Source organism: Carya illinoinensis, chromosome 7 (genome assembly GCF_018687715.1).
Source record: "Carya illinoinensis cultivar Pawnee chromosome 7, C.illinoinensisPawnee_v1, whole genome shotgun sequence".
NCBI lineage: Eukaryota > Viridiplantae > Streptophyta > Magnoliopsida > Fagales > Juglandaceae > Carya > Carya illinoinensis.
Window position 1 is genome coordinate 34964930 of NC_056758.1, and position 18103 is coordinate 34983032.

Genomic DNA, 18103 nt, shown 5'->3' on the forward strand with positions numbered 1-18103 from the left:
ACCTTTTCTTGGCCTGGATAGATTGGTGTCTAAATTGCAGAACTAATAAAGGGATTGAGGTTCTATTGAGATATTTTTTTTTTCACTGAAGGTGAACTTGGAACTCCACAATGCAATTCATTAGGGATGTTTTTCCTGTTTTCATTCTCAGTTTGGATCAATATTCTGTGGTTTGGTTATTTGAATTGCTTTCCATGTTTGGGCAAATCCTTTCTCCCTAGTTATAGCTTTAGGGCTTTGGCAACCTTTATGAAATAGCAAACTAGACTGTAAGAATGGGTTTTCAATATCTTTGTATAGAAGAATTGATGGCCACTGATATTGCACTTAAGTGTGACTTTTTCCAAATTGTAAGTGTATATGTTTGTTTCATAAATTGTATATATAATTGTTGGGTAGAAGAAGAGTTGGCAAAATGAATTTGTTGGATAATTAATTCTCATTAGAGTTCATTTCATTTTTTTCTGCAATTCTCCTATAATCAATTTTCCATCTGTTTGGACTTCTATGATTTAATATTTTTCTGGTTGCAGGATCAAGTAAGTTAGCAGAAAAGGTTGCCCTCATAAAAAATGTAAAATGAAGGTGATAGCTGCGTTGAAGCTGAAGTTGATGATGATAAGATTGAGCTGCTCCTGTCTAAGGTGAAGGGTAAAGACATTACTAAGCTTATCGCATCTCAAAGAAAGAAATTGGCATTTGTTCCTTCTAGTTGTGGTGGTGTTATTGCAGTTGCAGCAGCAGGTGATTTTTGGAGTAACAAATGGTTGTTGAAGAGAAATCATAAGTTCATGTTTCAGCATGCTATTTTTTTTAATGTTTGGTTCTCTTTTTAAGATTGGAAAGTTATGTATTAGTCTTACATATTAAGTTAGTTTTGTTCTTTCGAATATTGCACGTTGTTTTCTTGTCCTTGAGATATTGATATGATCTATTAATTTCCAATGGTATTTGGAGCTAGCTGTTCATCTCCAGAGAGATTTACATTTTCTAAAAAAAATAAATATCAAATTAAATTATTAATTAAGATATGGTTAGTGTAATTGTAAAATATGAAAAAAATTAAAAATATTATTATAAAAAAAATAATATTATATTATTATTTTGATAAATTTAATGACTAATAAAATGTGAGATTATATATAGGAAGGTTTTAGATTTATAGAAAACTTGTACTTTTCATCCAAATTTAAAGATAATTTTGATGAAACCAATGTAAATGCTCTAAGAATTCAGAGAAAATATGCTAGGGACCTTTTTGATATTTTACTACAATTCAAAGAACAAAATGACTAAAAGCCCATTCATCCACACGCAGGCCCCCAATGTAGAGAATAACTTCTAATCGGTAGATCCTGTAAGTGTAGAATAACGAAAACCAATGAAAAAGTGCCACATAGGAAATACATGTTTTGGGTAGTGGAATGAGCTGCAGAGGAACTTCACAGATTGAAGGTCTGAGTTCTAGACCCACCCCCCTCTCTCTCTTTGAACCAAACCCTAACCTTTCTCTCTCCTTCCCTCTCCTTCACCATCAATAAAATTAGAAAAAAATCAATAACCAAAATAAAGAATCATTACAGCCCCTATTGTACAATTTATTGGCCGTAGTTTTTTTTCGTTTTCTTTCATTTTTCTTTTTATGTGTTTTAAAAATCTGCCAAAAAATTGTTTTTACTTTTATTTTTTGTGGTCATATATCTGAGAAAATCAAGAGTTTTGAATTTCATGGATGATTTGCTGGCTCGAGTTCTATTCATTGGTGCTTGAAAGCTGGAAATTCTACAATGTAGTGGGATATGGAACTGTTCGAAGCTAGCAAGTTCAATTTTTTCCCTTTTGGGTCTTCTTCAACTTAAGCATTTAGAAGGGATTTGCTACTTTTTGGAATGAACTTTTGGTTTAAGATGCTAAGGGGGGCCAGATTTAAGTGGTTTTGATGAGTTTTGGCTTAGACCCATGAAGAACTTATCCTGATTTAAGTATATGTCCACCAATGGAAAATCTGGGAGAAGGCTTCCCATTCGAAGAGTACTGGCGGGTGATATCGTGATCCAAGTACTTGGTGTCGTTAGGGGCGGAGATAAAGGGGGAAGGAGAGGAGAAATGAAGTGTAGATATGTTGCAGTTATTCAAGGAGGAGAGAGAGAGAGAGAGAGAGAGAGAGAGAGAGAGAGAGGGGGTAAACTCAAAACCCTTTCAATATCTGAAGTTCTACTGTACCGTACCATATTCCCTATAAATTATATCGCCTACGTGGCATTATTTCATTGGTCTCCGTTATTCTATATTTATAGGATTTACCGTTAGAAGCGTTTCTGGGGCCTGTATCTTGCAGTGCTCGGATTTAAATTCTAGAATTTGAATTGGCAGACACCAAAATCAGTCCGATGACGAGGTTTGGGCATAGCAGGGGATGGGGTGAAAAAATTAAAAAGAGCCACCCAACTCATACTGGACCGAAAGCCAGTGACTATTATATCATATTTAATTAGTGTGAAGATTAAGATAAAAAATAACAATATTTGGATCTTAATGTCTGGAGCCCTCGTTGAAGTTGAAAAACCAAAGCATGCGTTGAAACAACTTCCCCACTCATAAAAGGATAAATAAAAGAAAAATAATATTATGTCCCGTGATTTTGTTCTTTCATTTTGATGGTTGACTTTTTTTTTAAAATTTCTTTTAATAGTTAATAAAATAACTATTAATGAATTATTGTATTTTTTTAAAATGTTTTAAAATATTTAAAAGAAAATTATATATATAATTTGCACTAAGATCAGCATGCTAAATCTCAAACAACGAATATATATATTTCTTACTATATAATTGAACAACTTGTATAGCTTTAATATTAATATTATTATTCACCAAAGAGTAAAGTAGAGTATTGTCAAGAAATTATTACGGTGCGATTTTTGAAATTTTAAGTTAAATAAAATATTATTTTTTTAAATTTTAAAAAAAGTTAAAAGATTTTTTTATATATAATTTTATACAGAAAATTTATAAAATTATAACGATAAGACATTCTCATATTCAAACACGTAAGGAAGATTAAAAAAAAAAAAAACACGTAAGGAAGATGTAAAATTTCATATATTAATCAGGCTATTAAAAGGCGCCTGTTCACACTTAGAAAAGATTCGTGCTACATTTATACACGGTGTCATTCTGACACAATATCCCTTAAATACCCTCGGTGTCATTCTTCAAGTCCTAATTAAGATCATCTCCATCTCTAATTTTAACCTAATGAATCTTCCTGCTTTCTTTTGGGGCTACCAGCATTGATCGGTCTCCCATCTCCGCCCTGATTTTCTAGAAAATTGGAAATCCGTCGTAGCCGCACGCGTTGCCATCCCCGTAGAATAACTCGCCGTCCGCCGCGTACGGCCGTAAAGCAAGCGATCGTAATCGGCGCGTCTCTCCGGATCCGACAGCGTCGTATACGCTTCATGGACCTTGATGAACTCGCCCGCAGAAGTCTGACCATCCCTTTGACCGTTAGCTGAAACGTCGGGGTGGACCACTCTCGCTAGTCTTCTGTAAGCTGCTTTGATCTCCTGACAGGAGGCACCCATCTGAATGCCGAGGACCTCGTAAAGTGACGCCGAAGAGGTGACGTGGGACCCGGTCCTCTCGGCGGTTGCAGTGCAAGCGGCGGAGATAGGAGAGGCACGGAACTTGAGGGACTTTGGGGAAGAACGTTGGCAGTCCATTACGGCGAGTTTTTGTCCGAAGAAATGGGAGGAGGAGCTTAAGGATGAGGATGCGGAAAACATCGTTAAGATTTGGCAGTAGTTTTGCTGAAGTGCAGTGGATTTATGCTTATCCGTGTGGATAGAAGGGGAGTGGAAGACGGTTGGATGAGGTTGGTATTTATAGTGATAGGAAGAAGTGGCTTAACCATGGTTAGTGTGGGTGGGTTAACGAATCATAGGCTTATCCGTTGGATGATTCGATCTTGTCCCATGCTGACTCAGCGAAACGTCGGTGTCCCCAGTACCTCTCCGCCTACGTTTCGAAGACAATGCGCGCGCGCTCTCTCTCTCTCTCTCTCTCGGTGCCATTCCGTCTCTCTATCTCATCTCTAATTGTCCACTCCCTTTTGTTTATTTTTTTACAGGTAAATCCTTTATTTTGAAATTAGTAATTACTGCAAATATCATACATGATATGGTTTAACTTGGGATAAATTATTGGAGTCCCAATACACTCTTATCTTCTTCTTCTTCTGAATTTCTATTTTCTTTTCCCCCAAAACAATACATACTGATCTTGATGATTTATGAGAATTAGCATTGTGACGTTGAAACCAAAACCATTGTATATGCCCTTTATATTGCAATTCTTTTGAGGCCCGATGGAGATCGTTTTCATACGCTAGCTAGATATTTGTACGTATGGGTGGTCGTCATATTCCTGATTGGTATGTATTAGCAGACTTGCCCAATACAGAATACGCTAAAAACATCTCATATGTATAAAAGTGTACATCAAATTAAGGTATAATCTTTAACTCTCCGTTTACTTTTATTTGATAAACTTCTCAAAGGCTCTTTGAAGGTCCTGTTTCTTTTTTAAGGAAAATGATTTTCGCGGCGGTTTGAAAGGCATCTTCTTAATTATGCAGGTTGATTATATTAATTAATTATTGTAAGAACAGCCCATAATATGATATACATTTTTAAAAAATAAAAAATCCCATTGACTTCGGGACACATAAGGTTAGATTCATCACGGTTTTGAACTTTCCTCCTCTGCTCTTATTTTTTTAAATTGTTCCAGAGAAAGTTCGATCTGGAAGAGGAAGAGTATAAGGACTGGACTGCCTTTAATTAATTGCATATAGGTTCATCGTATGTTTCAATTAATATATGATAATATATATACACACAATATTCTTAAAAATGCCTTCATCCATACCTAGCTTCTCAAATACGTAAAATTTGCTTTTCTTTATTTATTTTTAAATAAAACTTGTTATCAAATAGCAAATATATATATATATATATATTCTTCGTTTTTGAGGAAAGGCTAGGGCGAATGAGCAAGCTGTATGCAAGATCTAAATCTTTTAAATATATCATAATGTTGAAAAGAGGAACCCGGGCCACTTGTCTTCCAGCAAATATATAGATACTGGATAGTATGCCAATTATCGTCGCGGGTACCGACACCTTAATTGAACATGCAAGTTGATAACTCCTTACAGCTAAAAGATAAGAAACAATGAATAATCACTGCAAGAAAAATGATTCTTTATGTCACCTAAATTTAATACAGAAAATACAAAATAATTATGAAAAAATTTTTATAATTATTTTGTATTTTTTACATCTAATTTAAGTAAGTGACACAAAAAATTATTTTTCTTATAATGAATTAATATAAATTCGGAAAGGAAAATCTGACCATGCATGCATGATTATAGATCAAGAGGCTTTTTAACGTCTACTCCGGGTAGGAAATTAAATACTAGTAGTGCAAAGAGTACTACTGGCTTAAGGGATACCTAATTAATAAGGGTACTGCTATATCCCCGAATGCCCACTCAATAAGTTTTTTTTTTTTTTTTTGGGGGGGTTATTTTCTTATATTTTTAAATATTTAAAAAATAATAATTCACAATATTACTAAAAAATTCTTTCTTAATTACTAAAAAAAAAAAATTGGGGACACACTTTACAAAGCATTTATCTTATTAATAAACGGGTACTTTTCTTTGCTTACAAATTAGAAAAATTATATACTAAGAAAACTTTATTTATAGGCTTCCTTATCAATATATCTAACATGATTACATTCACTAATATGAAAGATTTCTACATCATTTATCATAAAAAACATTATTGATATTTTAACTTATTTTAAAAATTATAACATGTCCCACAATAAGTGATATTTTTATCCACCAACTTATATATAACAAAATTATATATTTTAAAAATATTTGTTATGATTATAGAGTGATAATCATAATAGATTGAAAAAGTCTATTCATCATCTATTTTTTCATCATCCTTTCATTATTTTATGATAATCATAAATAGTTTTTAATTATAATATTATTTTATAAAATAATAAGAGAATAATAAAAATAAAAATTATAAATAGTATTATCATAATAGAAACCGTCCTGCTGGGTACAGTCGTCGCTATGCAAATGAGACGTAATCAGGGCGACGTGGCACAATTTAATGAAAAAAAAACAAAATAAATCAAACGATAATAGGAACATGGCACGATTTAATGAAAAACACAAAAGAAATAAAAAAAAATCTAAGTCACGTATTTTTTTTTTTCAAAAAGAACTTGGTGGGTTTCGACGTTTCGCCATTCCAGACTTCCAGTAATCAAGCTTCAAGGCATCCATAAAAACAAAAGTAAGAAAATCACCTAATAACACCGGAAAGGCCAAGAGAGAACTTGATAGGTTTTGTCATTCCAGTAATCAAGCCTCAAGGCATCCATGGAAACAAAAGCAAGAAAAACACTCTAAAAAACATCGGAAAGAGTAGGAGAAAACTTGGTGGGTTTCGCCGTAATGGTATTTCTTAAGATTATTAGAATTGTCTAATAAATATGGTTCCAATAATGGCAAAATCCACCAGGAAAGGGGGTAGTTTCGATTCCATTATCTCTTAACATTTTCTCAAACACCTTCTATGTTTTCATATTTCATTGTGATTATTATCATCTGTTTGTATTTCTCGCTAGCTAGATTACAATCTAACCAGACTGTGACTCTTATAAGGAAAGAATTTAACAACTTCATTATAGAACGAGGAAGGGGAGAGTGGCTGTAGCTTCGTGGGTTCGTCGAGAAGATGAAAAGTTTTAAGGAAGGTTGAGAAGGATGAAATGAGATGAAATCACAAATCTGAAACACGAAAGAGAATATGAAATGAAAAACCAGAGCTTGCTCATATGGTAGAAGAAGACGAAAATGCAAAGTTGATGTGAAGATGAAGGACTCTGTTTTGGAATGAGGTTTCAAAAGGCTTTGTATTACTATGTAAGAAGACGAAAGGAGGAAGGGCAATATTGAGAAGGAGGACTTCATATTACTTTGTCATTTTGATATATTATGAAAACGCAGCGTTTCCATCTTTTCATGCTGGCAACCTTGACTCGGTGTTTATACTCGACGTTTGTATTTAGCATTTTTCTAATAGAAAAGATGCGCAGGCTACAGTTACACATCCGGTTTGCATGGGTGTGAACCACTTTTGGGATTGGACAGCAAGAGGCCACCACCAACTGGACCACCCAATAAGTTTTTAAACTTTTAATAAATTATGATAAATAATTTGGAGCGGTGTAGTTTTTTTTTTTTAAAATTGTAGAATCTTTAGAAAATTAATATATTTGTGATTTTTTTATATCTATCCTGACAGTAGCGACTCGCATACAAAGAGACCATGTTAAATAATTGTAATAAATATCCAGAAAAAATTATTTGCCGTTCACAACTTAAAAAAAGAAAAAAAAAAGGAAAATGGATAAGATTTGTTTGTTTGTGGCGGACCCTTCGGCGTTGGCAGGGACCGAGGGGCATCTAATCAGGCAATGCCACGTGACGGTTATCTGTCGTTTAGTCAAAAAAATTGTATACCCGAGGACGTGGCAATTGGATAAAGCTAGGAGACCCCACACGGTGAAAACCTCGCTGCTGAACTGACTCGAGTTTTTTACGACAGTTAAATAATCCAATGCAGCGGAGCGTCCGAAGGGGCATTCATGTCAGCCGAACCTCCCTCCCACGTGTAGACACGTCGGTTGGAGACGAAAAACAGTCTGACACTTTCGACACGCGTTGAGCACTCATAGAATGGACGGTGGAATTCTGTGGCTAAAGCCGACATCGGTTGACGTGTTACTCTAATCTGGAGTCGACACGGAATTATAGGACCAGGACTCACGTGATAGCATTCAATGTCGACTCATTCCGTACATGGACCACGACAACCGAAGCTCAGTATGGATGAAATAAGGATAAGGGTGGCACCACCGCCACCGTTCCTGGGATGAAAACCGACTCGGTGCGATTTTTGAATAAAATTAAAATCGATATGAATTTAAGGAGAAATATCGACCGAAACAGCTAAAGAATGGAAATAAAATCGATTCCCATCTGTTGGTCGGTTCACATCGGTTTATCAGTGCGATTTTGATTTAGGTATAACACATCACAAATTGACAATAAATTAAGCCAGACAAATTAATTAGTACCAGTTTTTTCAATATAAGTTGGATCAAAACAAATTAAGCCCAAAAAATATAAAAAGAACTACTGTTAAAGAATTAAGCCATAACAAAAATAATCGGTACGTACAAATGAATGAAAGTTGAAACAGCACAAATGAAGAGAGAGAGGAACGGTAATGGAAAAAGATTTATGTAGAGAGTGGCACTACAAGAAAAACGACATTTTACGACTAATTTATTGTAACGAAAAGATTATTAGCAATCAATTTTGATTGCTAATAATCTTTTCGTTGTAATAAATTGATTGCAAAAGGTCATTTTTCTTGTAGTATAGAGGTCATAGAGTCGAAGTGGAATGGTGTTGAGGTGAAGTCAAGAAGAAGAAAAAGAAAAAGAGATTGTGAAGTGTAAAGTAGGAGCGAGAATAAGAAGAGGGATGTAGTGCACGACGGTGTTTAAACCCTCGTTTCATTTAATTTTTTTTTTTAATTACAAACTCTAAACGACGTCATTTCGTTCATTTAAGTGAAATAATATTGTTTTAAATAGGTATATTTTAAAAAAATAAATAGATAACTCACGTCGGTGAATTCAATAATTTAGCCTAAGGTCGAACCAATCGACATCAATTTTAAATAAATTGCACCTCTGACCAACTGATTCCTTGCCGATTTTGTGTGGTGGCGGCCAATTAGAGTTGGCGGCATCCATTGTTGTACAACCCTAATTGCTCGAAGACACTGTTACTTATTTTTTGTGTTTATTTTTTTGATTTTTTTATATGTATTTTTGTAAATATCTTTTTTTAAAATTATAATATCATAAAAAAATATTTTCTTAATTATAAAATAGAAAAATAAAAATAAATTAGTTTCAGCTGTGACTAGTATTATTGATGTGGATAAAGCCGAAAAATGTCGAGCCTCCTCGGGCAGCCCATGGCAAACTACTTGAGACGAAGCTTTTGAGCCCACAATCGAGCCTTTGACAATTACACGGGGCTCTTCAATATGAGCTCGGCCCTTTACGTAACCCGTACGTATGTAACAGCCGACAGTGGCAACACTGACAAGCAAGGAGCAAGCAATATGGTCAGCAGATGGGAATGGTTGCGTGAGTAAGGCTTTGCATGGGCTGGCCATATGTATAAGCGTCGTGTGCGCGTCGTTTGCTGCCTCAAAGTTACGGTAGATACAGTTGTTGATTATATAAGGTTCATATATTTATTTTAAAAAATAGTAGAGTGAATTATTAAAAGCTTAATTTTTCTATATAAATTTTATATTTATTTATTTTTTTAAAAATAAATCAAAGGTACTTACGTACTTTATGATTACAATTATAATTTCTGGACTTGATGTACAAGCAGAGTAATTGTTTATTGGGCATACATGTGACCCTTTTTATTAGTTTCATAATATATTGTTTTAAAATTTAAAGTTCAATCCAAACAATTTTTAACACCGATTTTTTTTCCCTCAAAAAGATAAAAATCATATAATTTACCTATTTTTTCATAAAGAAAAAACACAAAAAAGAATAAGAAGAAGTAATTTTCGCTAAAACAAACAAAATCTATCATTCAAACAGCTTATTACTTTTACCTACCCACTTTCACAAAATCGAATACAAAATATATCAGAAAAAATTCAAATAACTTCTCATTTTACTTATCAATTATCAGAGCACTTTCAATAAATATTTCATCTTATCTTTTAAAATATATCATTAAAACTTACTTTTTATATTTTACATACTGATTTTTTTAATATATTATACATCGGATTATTTATTTTTGTTCTTATCATTTAAATATTATACTTTTTAATCCTTTTCATTCACAAATTTGAGAAATCTTCAAGGGGAGGGGAAAGTACCTAGATGAGAAAAATGATTAAATTTTTTTTTTACAATAGTGAACAGTTACCACTAGATGTAATGGTAACATTGCAGACAATTAAAAAATATAAATGGAATAGAATATCCATTTTTGGACTCCGATTCTTCAAATTATACAGAAAATGAGGTTTTACATTATCCGTAGGGAGTGCTCAAAACGCAAATATAAAGCATATCCTCTTTTTTTTTCTTCTTCTTATAATTCTTATCAATTACGGAAGTCGTCACTCATCAAAAGATCCCCTTCAGTACTTCGAATTGTTGTCAACATATTTTCTATAGGAGTAAAGCATGAAAAGGAAAAAAATGCTGGACCTTTCCAATTGAGGCTTTCCCGAATCTCATGGACTTTTCTTTTTCTAACTTTCATGGGCTCCCCAATATCGCATCACATTGACATGGTCCATGATTGGCCTTTTCTTTTTCGCACGGACTGAGAGAGGGATTTGGTGTTTAGTCCCACATCGAGACGGAAGAATGAGAGGTGTTGGAATCGGCTCTATAAGGGAGACAGACAGAGGCCTCGACGAAGCCATGATCCTTCAGGCAGTTAACGGGATGTGATGAGTGGTTGGTTCTCGTAATATTTATGCGAGAGGGGTGTCCGCCCCAGCCTGGTTACGACAATTGGGCGCTCCCATTATCACCAATCTGATCCCTAGCTTGAAGATCTTCCCCACAAATCAAGTTCAAATTCTTCTACACTGGTGCTGAAATTTTTGATTTTGAGCAACCAAAAATTCTGCCGTTCTTGCTCACAATTCTGATTACAGAAGCCGTCAAAGGTTTTCTATCCAATTGGCAATAGATTTTTCTAAGAGAACCGGAAATATATTTCTAGAGAACCAAAGATCGAATGTTCAGAAAATAAAAAATCACCACTTTACGTTACAACCCGGGAGAGTACTACTCTGGGCATTCAAATTGATTGAGGCCATAAAGAAAGAAAAAAAATTACATTACACTATAACAGCTTGTATACTTGCACATATCCACCTGTACATGGGGGATATACGTTGATGAAACGTCAATATAACCACAAAAAATATAATGAAATGACGAGCCAATGAACGAACTATTTTGGGAGCGAAGAAAATGTCTGGAATGGTATACGTTCAACCGTGACATCTGAGCCCATCCATGATATCCAGAACGTCAGACTTGCCTTGTCGTGCACTCGTTTCTCTGCTTGGGGAACAACCTGTGCTCCTGCTCAAAACCGTGGTTCCTCCATTCTTGGCCATGGCAAAGTGCTGACTTTTGCTGATTCCAGGGACCATCAAGGTACTAACCACCTCATCTAACAATTTCTTATCTTCCTGAGAAAGTTGTATTCCATGGGTTTTAGAAGTAGAGTTCAAGGGTATGAGATGCTTCGTCTTGGAGTGAAAATCGACTGTCTTCTGAGTTGGAGATCGTAAAGGCAGGGGCTTCAAAGCAGGATCTCTACGTCTTTTTAAGATGATCAAATGGTGTACCAAGGTCATTAATTTAAGGATGTATTGATTCGTCTTCTCCTTATCTGCATAATATAGCGTCTGGAGGCGGATCGGGTTACTGGGTGCGGTTGAACTGTTGTCGAACTCGATACTGTTCAATAAGAAACAAACACTGAAGTATAATTCTAGTGACAGAGAAAGACAGAGAGCGAGAGTGAGACAAACCTAGCCCTTGCCCATTCTCCAACCCACCCGAAACCTTGATGTGCTCTGTCACCAAAAGCAACAGAAGGAAAATTGAGTGTTTGTGTAAAATGAAAGACTAACAAAAGATATTCGCTTATATTTGTACAAGAAAATAAATAGCAGCATGTAGAGATTAGGTATGTAAAAAAGTCCCAGTGAAATAGTGTAACTTACTTAAGAGTATTTGTGGCAAATGGAAGTAGCAACTCAAGCGTCCTTTCCATTTCAGCATTGAGCTGAAAAATCGAAAGCTGTACAGAAACAGAAGGTGAAGCAATAAAATATGTTAGCAAAAGAAAGAAACGCTTGAGCCTAAATATCCATGAAGAGAAATGAATAAGTAGAGAATAGAAGAAATGCCGAGGGTTCAACCATCTTCAGAGGGCATACCCGTTCATTGAGATCAAGTATTCGGGAATGTAGGGCCGTCTTAACACTATTTGGCAATGCCCGATATAATTGGTCCCTCATATTTTGGGGAATGGTGGTTGGGCAAGATGCCTGTCAACACATAACCTTCCATTCATGAACACATACTTGGAAAATCAATTATCTGAAAATGAAATCCCTAAAAAGGGAAGATTTATACTCACAATTATACTTGTCTGGTTGATAATATTAGCATAGTGTAATGCAAGACCAGTTTCACCAAGTCTTTGAGGACCCTTGCTTTCCTCCTCACTAACCAATGTTATACCTGCCATGCATCAACAACTCTCTAAGAATTTATGATTGAATGATTTGAATCACATACTTCAAAGCCAACAACTTAAACCATGTCCAAATGACTTGTATTCCTCCAGATACATATATGGACATCAGCAAATCTAAAAATATTTCGAAAACTGCCTTGACATGATAAAACCATGCAGTAACAAAGGATCTATGTGCAGAAATTTTTGTCACAGATAATGTACTTCGACTTTCTGATCTATCCACACAGCAAGAAACAACTGACCGGTTAATTTGCTTGCATAACTGTTCATAAATTAGGATGCCTAACAGAAAAAGAACAACATGATTCAACCAAAACCAATGCCTCGTACATGACTAAGGGATACTTGGCAATAGGCAGAGACTTCAGTAAAACCAGGGCACATGTAGTTGTAAAAGATCAAGGCCGCAAAAAATATTCTACTCCATATTTTCTCATAACCGAGATTCTACATACTCTGGGACATTTCAAAACGAGGGCATGTGTAGTGTAAAAAACAAAGTCTGCAACGAAGATTCTACGCTATATTTTTCTCGTAAATTAGATTCTACATTTATGAGGCAATTTAAACATTTCTTTTTAGGATTAAATACTTAGATGATCTTTGTGGCTACTCTCATTACGAGATGTACAACTCATACCATTGTTTCCAAAAGCTTCCCAGATAGCTTTATGTATGTGGGTGACAACATCCAAAAGCTTCTTTACAATCTGCATTAAGCAAAATAATTTGAAAATATAAGTAAAACTACAGAGAATAATATTCCACTCTGTTCTGTGGAAGATAAGACTAATAATGTAGACACCTTCCTCCTTGACCTATGACAGATTCTATATCAAATAAATGTGTTTATATTTGACTGCCATTTCCGCCAGGAGAGGTAGTATAAAGACAAACCAAAACTGGCAGTTTAAATGATAAATTGAAGCACAAAGTACATCGAAGCAGATTCTAATGAAGTTTTCCAACTAAGTATCCAAATATCACAGCTTTATCTCTTGAGAAATAATGACACGTGCTCACAGTTATATACCTCTTCAAAACTTTTAGACCAAAGAGACTTCTTTTTCAATCTCTGTACAAGCTTTCTTTGTTCTTTTAGCTCGCTTTGAAAAACCGTGAGACTCTCTCCTACAATTACAAACGAAATGACCTGTTAATGAATTTAGTGCACTGCTGCCACTGAGCAGACTTCTTGAAGAAACTGGACACATTTAACAATCAGTGGTTAGAACTTTGAAAACTTTTTCAAAATTTAATCCATGGACAAGATATTATCTTCTAAGTTTAGAGGTTGATGAAGTAGTAGCAAATGATGAGACCGTAGGCCACAAAGCACAACGGAAGGTAGAAAATGAAGAATACTGCTTACAGGACACTAGTTTTTCCTGGGTTTAAAGAAAGAGATTATATCTTTTTCCAAGGTAGAATTTGTATAGCATAATACGTGATTACTGATATGTTGAGATGGGCATTTATGAAAATATTACTTCGAATGAACTAGACAGATCCAAGTTTTCAAAACAAGTTTGTGGTAAGTGAATAGGAATTTTATGCCCAACCTCGTCGAGGGAGATTTAAGGACTCCATTTCCTCAAGCTGTCGTCGATAATCTTGTTCAAATCTTTCGAAAGCATTCAACTCGTGGTATAATTCCTACACAAATGAAAAAGTTATAGCTTCTTAGAGTAATAAATGCTAGTCGTAGCCCAAGGGATAAAATCCAAATTCAAGTGTAGATAGACAAAATGGAAAATTTATATAAAGCATGAAAAATTAGTATTATAGTAAAAAACTCCAGAGTATACACTTAAAATGATTCGATAAGACATCTTCAGAATGTCACAGAAATGGAAACGTATTATGTGTTTCAATGATAGTAGAAGCAAGCTATATATACATGCATAGTTACTTGTATTTTTATGTACTTCCAAAGATTAAGAAATAAAATGCATAAAGCAGATAGGAGGAACTACAAACATCATGTAGCCATTGTAAAGGATGATCAAATGCTTTCTATGAAATTACACAACAGTACTTCACCAACTAGCAGCACATATAAATGCAAAGCTTTAAATTAACTTACAGAAGTGTGCTGAGCCAGCGTCGTCAACTCCTGAACTGTTGTTTCTGCATCAACTATAATTTTTTTGCGGCTTGGACCGTCAGTATCTAATCTGAAATATTTATTATAAACTGTTCAGATCTTTATTTGCATGCTCAGCAAAATATACTGACCATACCATATTTTATAAAGTCAACTTACTTGGAAAAGTATTCACCCATATTGTGCCACTGTGGATCTTTGCACATATCTCCAAATCTAATTACTTCCCGCAAGAAAACTTCAAACTCCTGCCTAAAAATGCCCCAGGGTCAAAAAAAGAAAAAGAGAAGATAGAAATTATAAAGTATGGAAAGTAAAGAAGAGAGTTACAATTAAATCCTATCAAACTAGACATAAAAGACAGCCAAACTTCATATCAAAAGCAAATTATTCTCTCTAACAAGAAACAACCTTTTGTCGGAAGCAGCAAAACTCAGCAATTCCTCCACATTGGTGGAAACTAACTGTTTTACACTCGAATGTAAAATCTCTTTTTTCAAGGCCTGGATATTTTCTTTAGAAAGAGATTGCAACAAGTATGTGCCTTTAGCTATTGTGTTAGCTACTTCAAATGCAAATATGGATATTTTATTCCATCTTGAAGCCATGCCAAACCCACTATAGGCATTAAACTTTGGCATGTGAGTTCCAATTGAGTCCAGAACAACCCCTGCCCTCTCACCGGCTCTTCCCAGTCCCTTCTGAATAATCTGCAAAAGCAGAAAACAAAATAAACCATGGTATAGAAAAGTGACAGTGTATCGAACGCCAAGAAAGGAACATTATTCCCTTGGACAGAATTCTAAATCCTTGCATTCAACTTATTTGATAATCTAGTACTGCAAAACCAGACAGATACAGAATGATTATTGCATCCAGATTATTTTTGATAGAAAAATTTTGGCCTCGGAAATTCGGTCGATCTAATGTTTTCAGACTTGACAACAGAAATCATCATTAGCACATAAAATTGTCATTAAATACATATCAGGGCCCTTTATGTTTCTTTCTTGGCTGTATCAAATCATTGAGCCAGGAGATGCATCCCATATTAACTGTTTAAACCACAGAACAATTCAGGATCAGTTTACTGTTAGATGCCTCAGATGCTGTCATAATAATTTTCAAACGAGATACAAGATTCATTTCTCTTTTATGGGTGAGAATATAAGCTTCATGCACCAAATATTAAGCAGGCAAACGAATTCTAACATATATCCCCTGAACCGAATAAAATTCTCCTTTTACAGGAATGTGTGCGAGGATGAAGTAACCAATTCCAATATCCAGAGATGGCATAATTTGTTGAGTCCTCCTGTTCATGCTTGTTGAACCAACCTTCCTGTTCCAATGAATACATTCTCAACTCACCATTGACGGGAAACATAAAGTTTCCAATAACGGTAACTCCAGTCATGAGGATCACAAATACCTTGGTAGGAGAAAAAATTTGAAGCAAGATGATAATGGGATGTGTCCCACAATGAAATTGGTCTTGTAGGTTCATTATTTAGCATCTTTAATTTTCTTTGCCGGCGAAAATTTTGCTTGAATTTTCTAAATACAATAGCTTTTCCTCCTATGCAGTTATCTTATATAAGTATTTCTTTGCACATGCAGTTCTATTCACCTTCTCTACTCATCAACAGCGCTATATCTATCAATTACTCCTGCAGAGAGTATCATCGTCGATGCATATGCCAATCTGATCATGAACTTTCCTCTAAAATAAACTGCTAATTAACTACCACGAAACGAATATATATAAATACAAATATATATGTATATATATTTATATATATGTATTTATATATATGTATTTATATATATATATATATTTATACACTAAAAAATATAACATTGAAATCAACAACCATAATCAAATTAACAATCGTCAAACTCACCTTGCTTGTCCTGCTTGGAGTCGAAGGCTTCGATCGAGTCGGCGTGGCAGGCGACGACTTTGACCAAGTCGGCGTCGATGGCTTCGAGCCACTAGTCAACGACTTTCGCGCCACAGACGAATCAGTCTTCCGCGTTGTTTTGATGAAAGCATCCGAATCAGAATCCGAATAATCATCCCCTTCCAGCTTACTAACGCCCTTTATCTTCTCCAGCTTCTGAGAAATATTTTTACCAACTTTGGCATTACCATTGGCCACCCCACAGGAGCACACCGCTCCCATTGTTGTCCCAAACGGTACAAATTGAAAGAGTTTTCAACTTCTTGCGTGTAGAATAATTTTGAAGAAATTAATTTTTTTCCAGAACGAAAATAAGTAAGTTCAATCGGCTGAGAATAATATAACCGTTCACCCAAGCTGTGTTCGGAATTTGTTGAAAGGAGTCAACATAACCAGACAGACTTAGAGTACCGATTCCTTCTTATTCCTAGTTCCTGAAACAACTAGAGAAAGAAACCAAGTGATTCTGAGGAACAAACCCGATGAAGTTCATATAACTGCAAGAATGAAGGAAGAAGAAGGAGAAGTCGGAGAATAGGAGAAGACGGATGAAGAGAGACTTTCAGACTTGCTACACCAAACGAGAAAAGGGTATATACTCCACGGCTTTGACTGCGGGACGTAGACTACGGATTTTCTTCATGTTGCCAAACACCGCGTTGCAAAGAGACAGTTCAAACTTCTCGTGGGAAAAGATTTCTGTACAGAATCAAATGTGAAAAACGCACCGAAAACCAAACAATCACCGTGAAGCTCGAGAGACAAAAGGCACAGATACTAGACGTTCCGAGTCCCAGTCCCGCCCACCGTGTCTGAGTTGTTGAGGTGACTGTCCTAGTCAGACGTGGAAATTTCCTATTACTATTATACCCCTCAGCGTTCTGTTCTCTACGTCAAAGTCGTTCAGTGCACGGTACTGGGATTTCGCCACCCCCAGATTAAAATCTCCAGTCCAACCCCAAGCGGCAGGTCAAACTCAAAGATGAGTAAGAAACGGTACAACACTAGCCACGTTCATAAAACCATTGGCCTACGATAAACACCGTTTACATTTTAAAATTATTTTATTTTATCTTATTATTATAATTTTTTTTTAAATATAATAAACAATTTAATATTTTTAAATCTACATTTAATTTTTTTAATTTTTAAAATAATAATAATATTAAAAAATAATATTTTATTCAACTTTCATCTAAAATTATTTTATATAAAAAATTTACACTTCGATACTTACACAATTTATTAATATTCTTTTGATATATACTTTTTCAGATTTGCACTTAAATAAAACTTGGTATTTTTAATATTATTGTGAAATACATAGTCAATCAGGTGTTAACTAGCTTATATATACAGTGGACTATGTGTTCAAGCAGGGGAGAGATAACTGAATATGTAGATTATAATTTATACAGTATTTATTAAAAAATATTTTGGATAACGTAGACCTCAAACTGCTTATGTAGATTATAATGTATGCGTAGATTATCAAACTGCTTAGACCGATCGATC

At 34.9% G+C, this 18103-nt stretch overlaps 2 protein-coding genes and 1 non-coding gene across 3 annotated transcripts; 1 reads left to right on the forward strand and 2 right to left on the reverse strand.

Annotated features, from left to right (window-relative positions):
- Positions 1-3080: 3080 nt before the first annotated feature.
- On the reverse strand, positions 3081-3874 carry LOC122314863 (chaperone protein dnaJ 11, chloroplastic-like). Its single transcript, XM_043130492.1, has one exon. The coding sequence runs from the start codon at positions 3786-3788 to the stop codon at positions 3285-3287; it is 504 nt and encodes a 167-aa protein (XP_042986426.1). The 5' UTR covers positions 3789-3874; the 3' UTR covers positions 3081-3284.
- A 6797-nt stretch (positions 3875-10671) lies between these two features.
- LOC122317651 lies at positions 10672-10775 on the forward strand. The gene has a single exon (XR_006244574.1). It is a non-coding gene; the product is annotated as a small nucleolar RNA Z279/snoR105/snoR108 (small nucleolar RNA).
- Positions 10776-10925: 150 nt separating this feature from the next.
- LOC122317229 (protein PSK SIMULATOR 2-like) lies at positions 10926-17423 on the reverse strand. The gene is made up of 12 exons (XM_043134204.1): positions 16529-17423; positions 15036-15334; positions 14784-14876; positions 14604-14694; positions 14080-14173; positions 13551-13648; positions 13158-13227; positions 12395-12498; positions 12192-12302; positions 11976-12052; positions 11781-11825; positions 10926-11706 (listed from the first exon to the last, which is right to left on the reverse strand). The coding sequence occupies exons 1-12, from the start codon at positions 16808-16810 to the stop codon at positions 11232-11234; spliced, it is 1839 nt and encodes a 612-aa protein (XP_042990138.1). The 5' UTR covers positions 16811-17423; the 3' UTR covers positions 10926-11231.
- Positions 17424-18103: the final 680 nt, after the last annotated feature.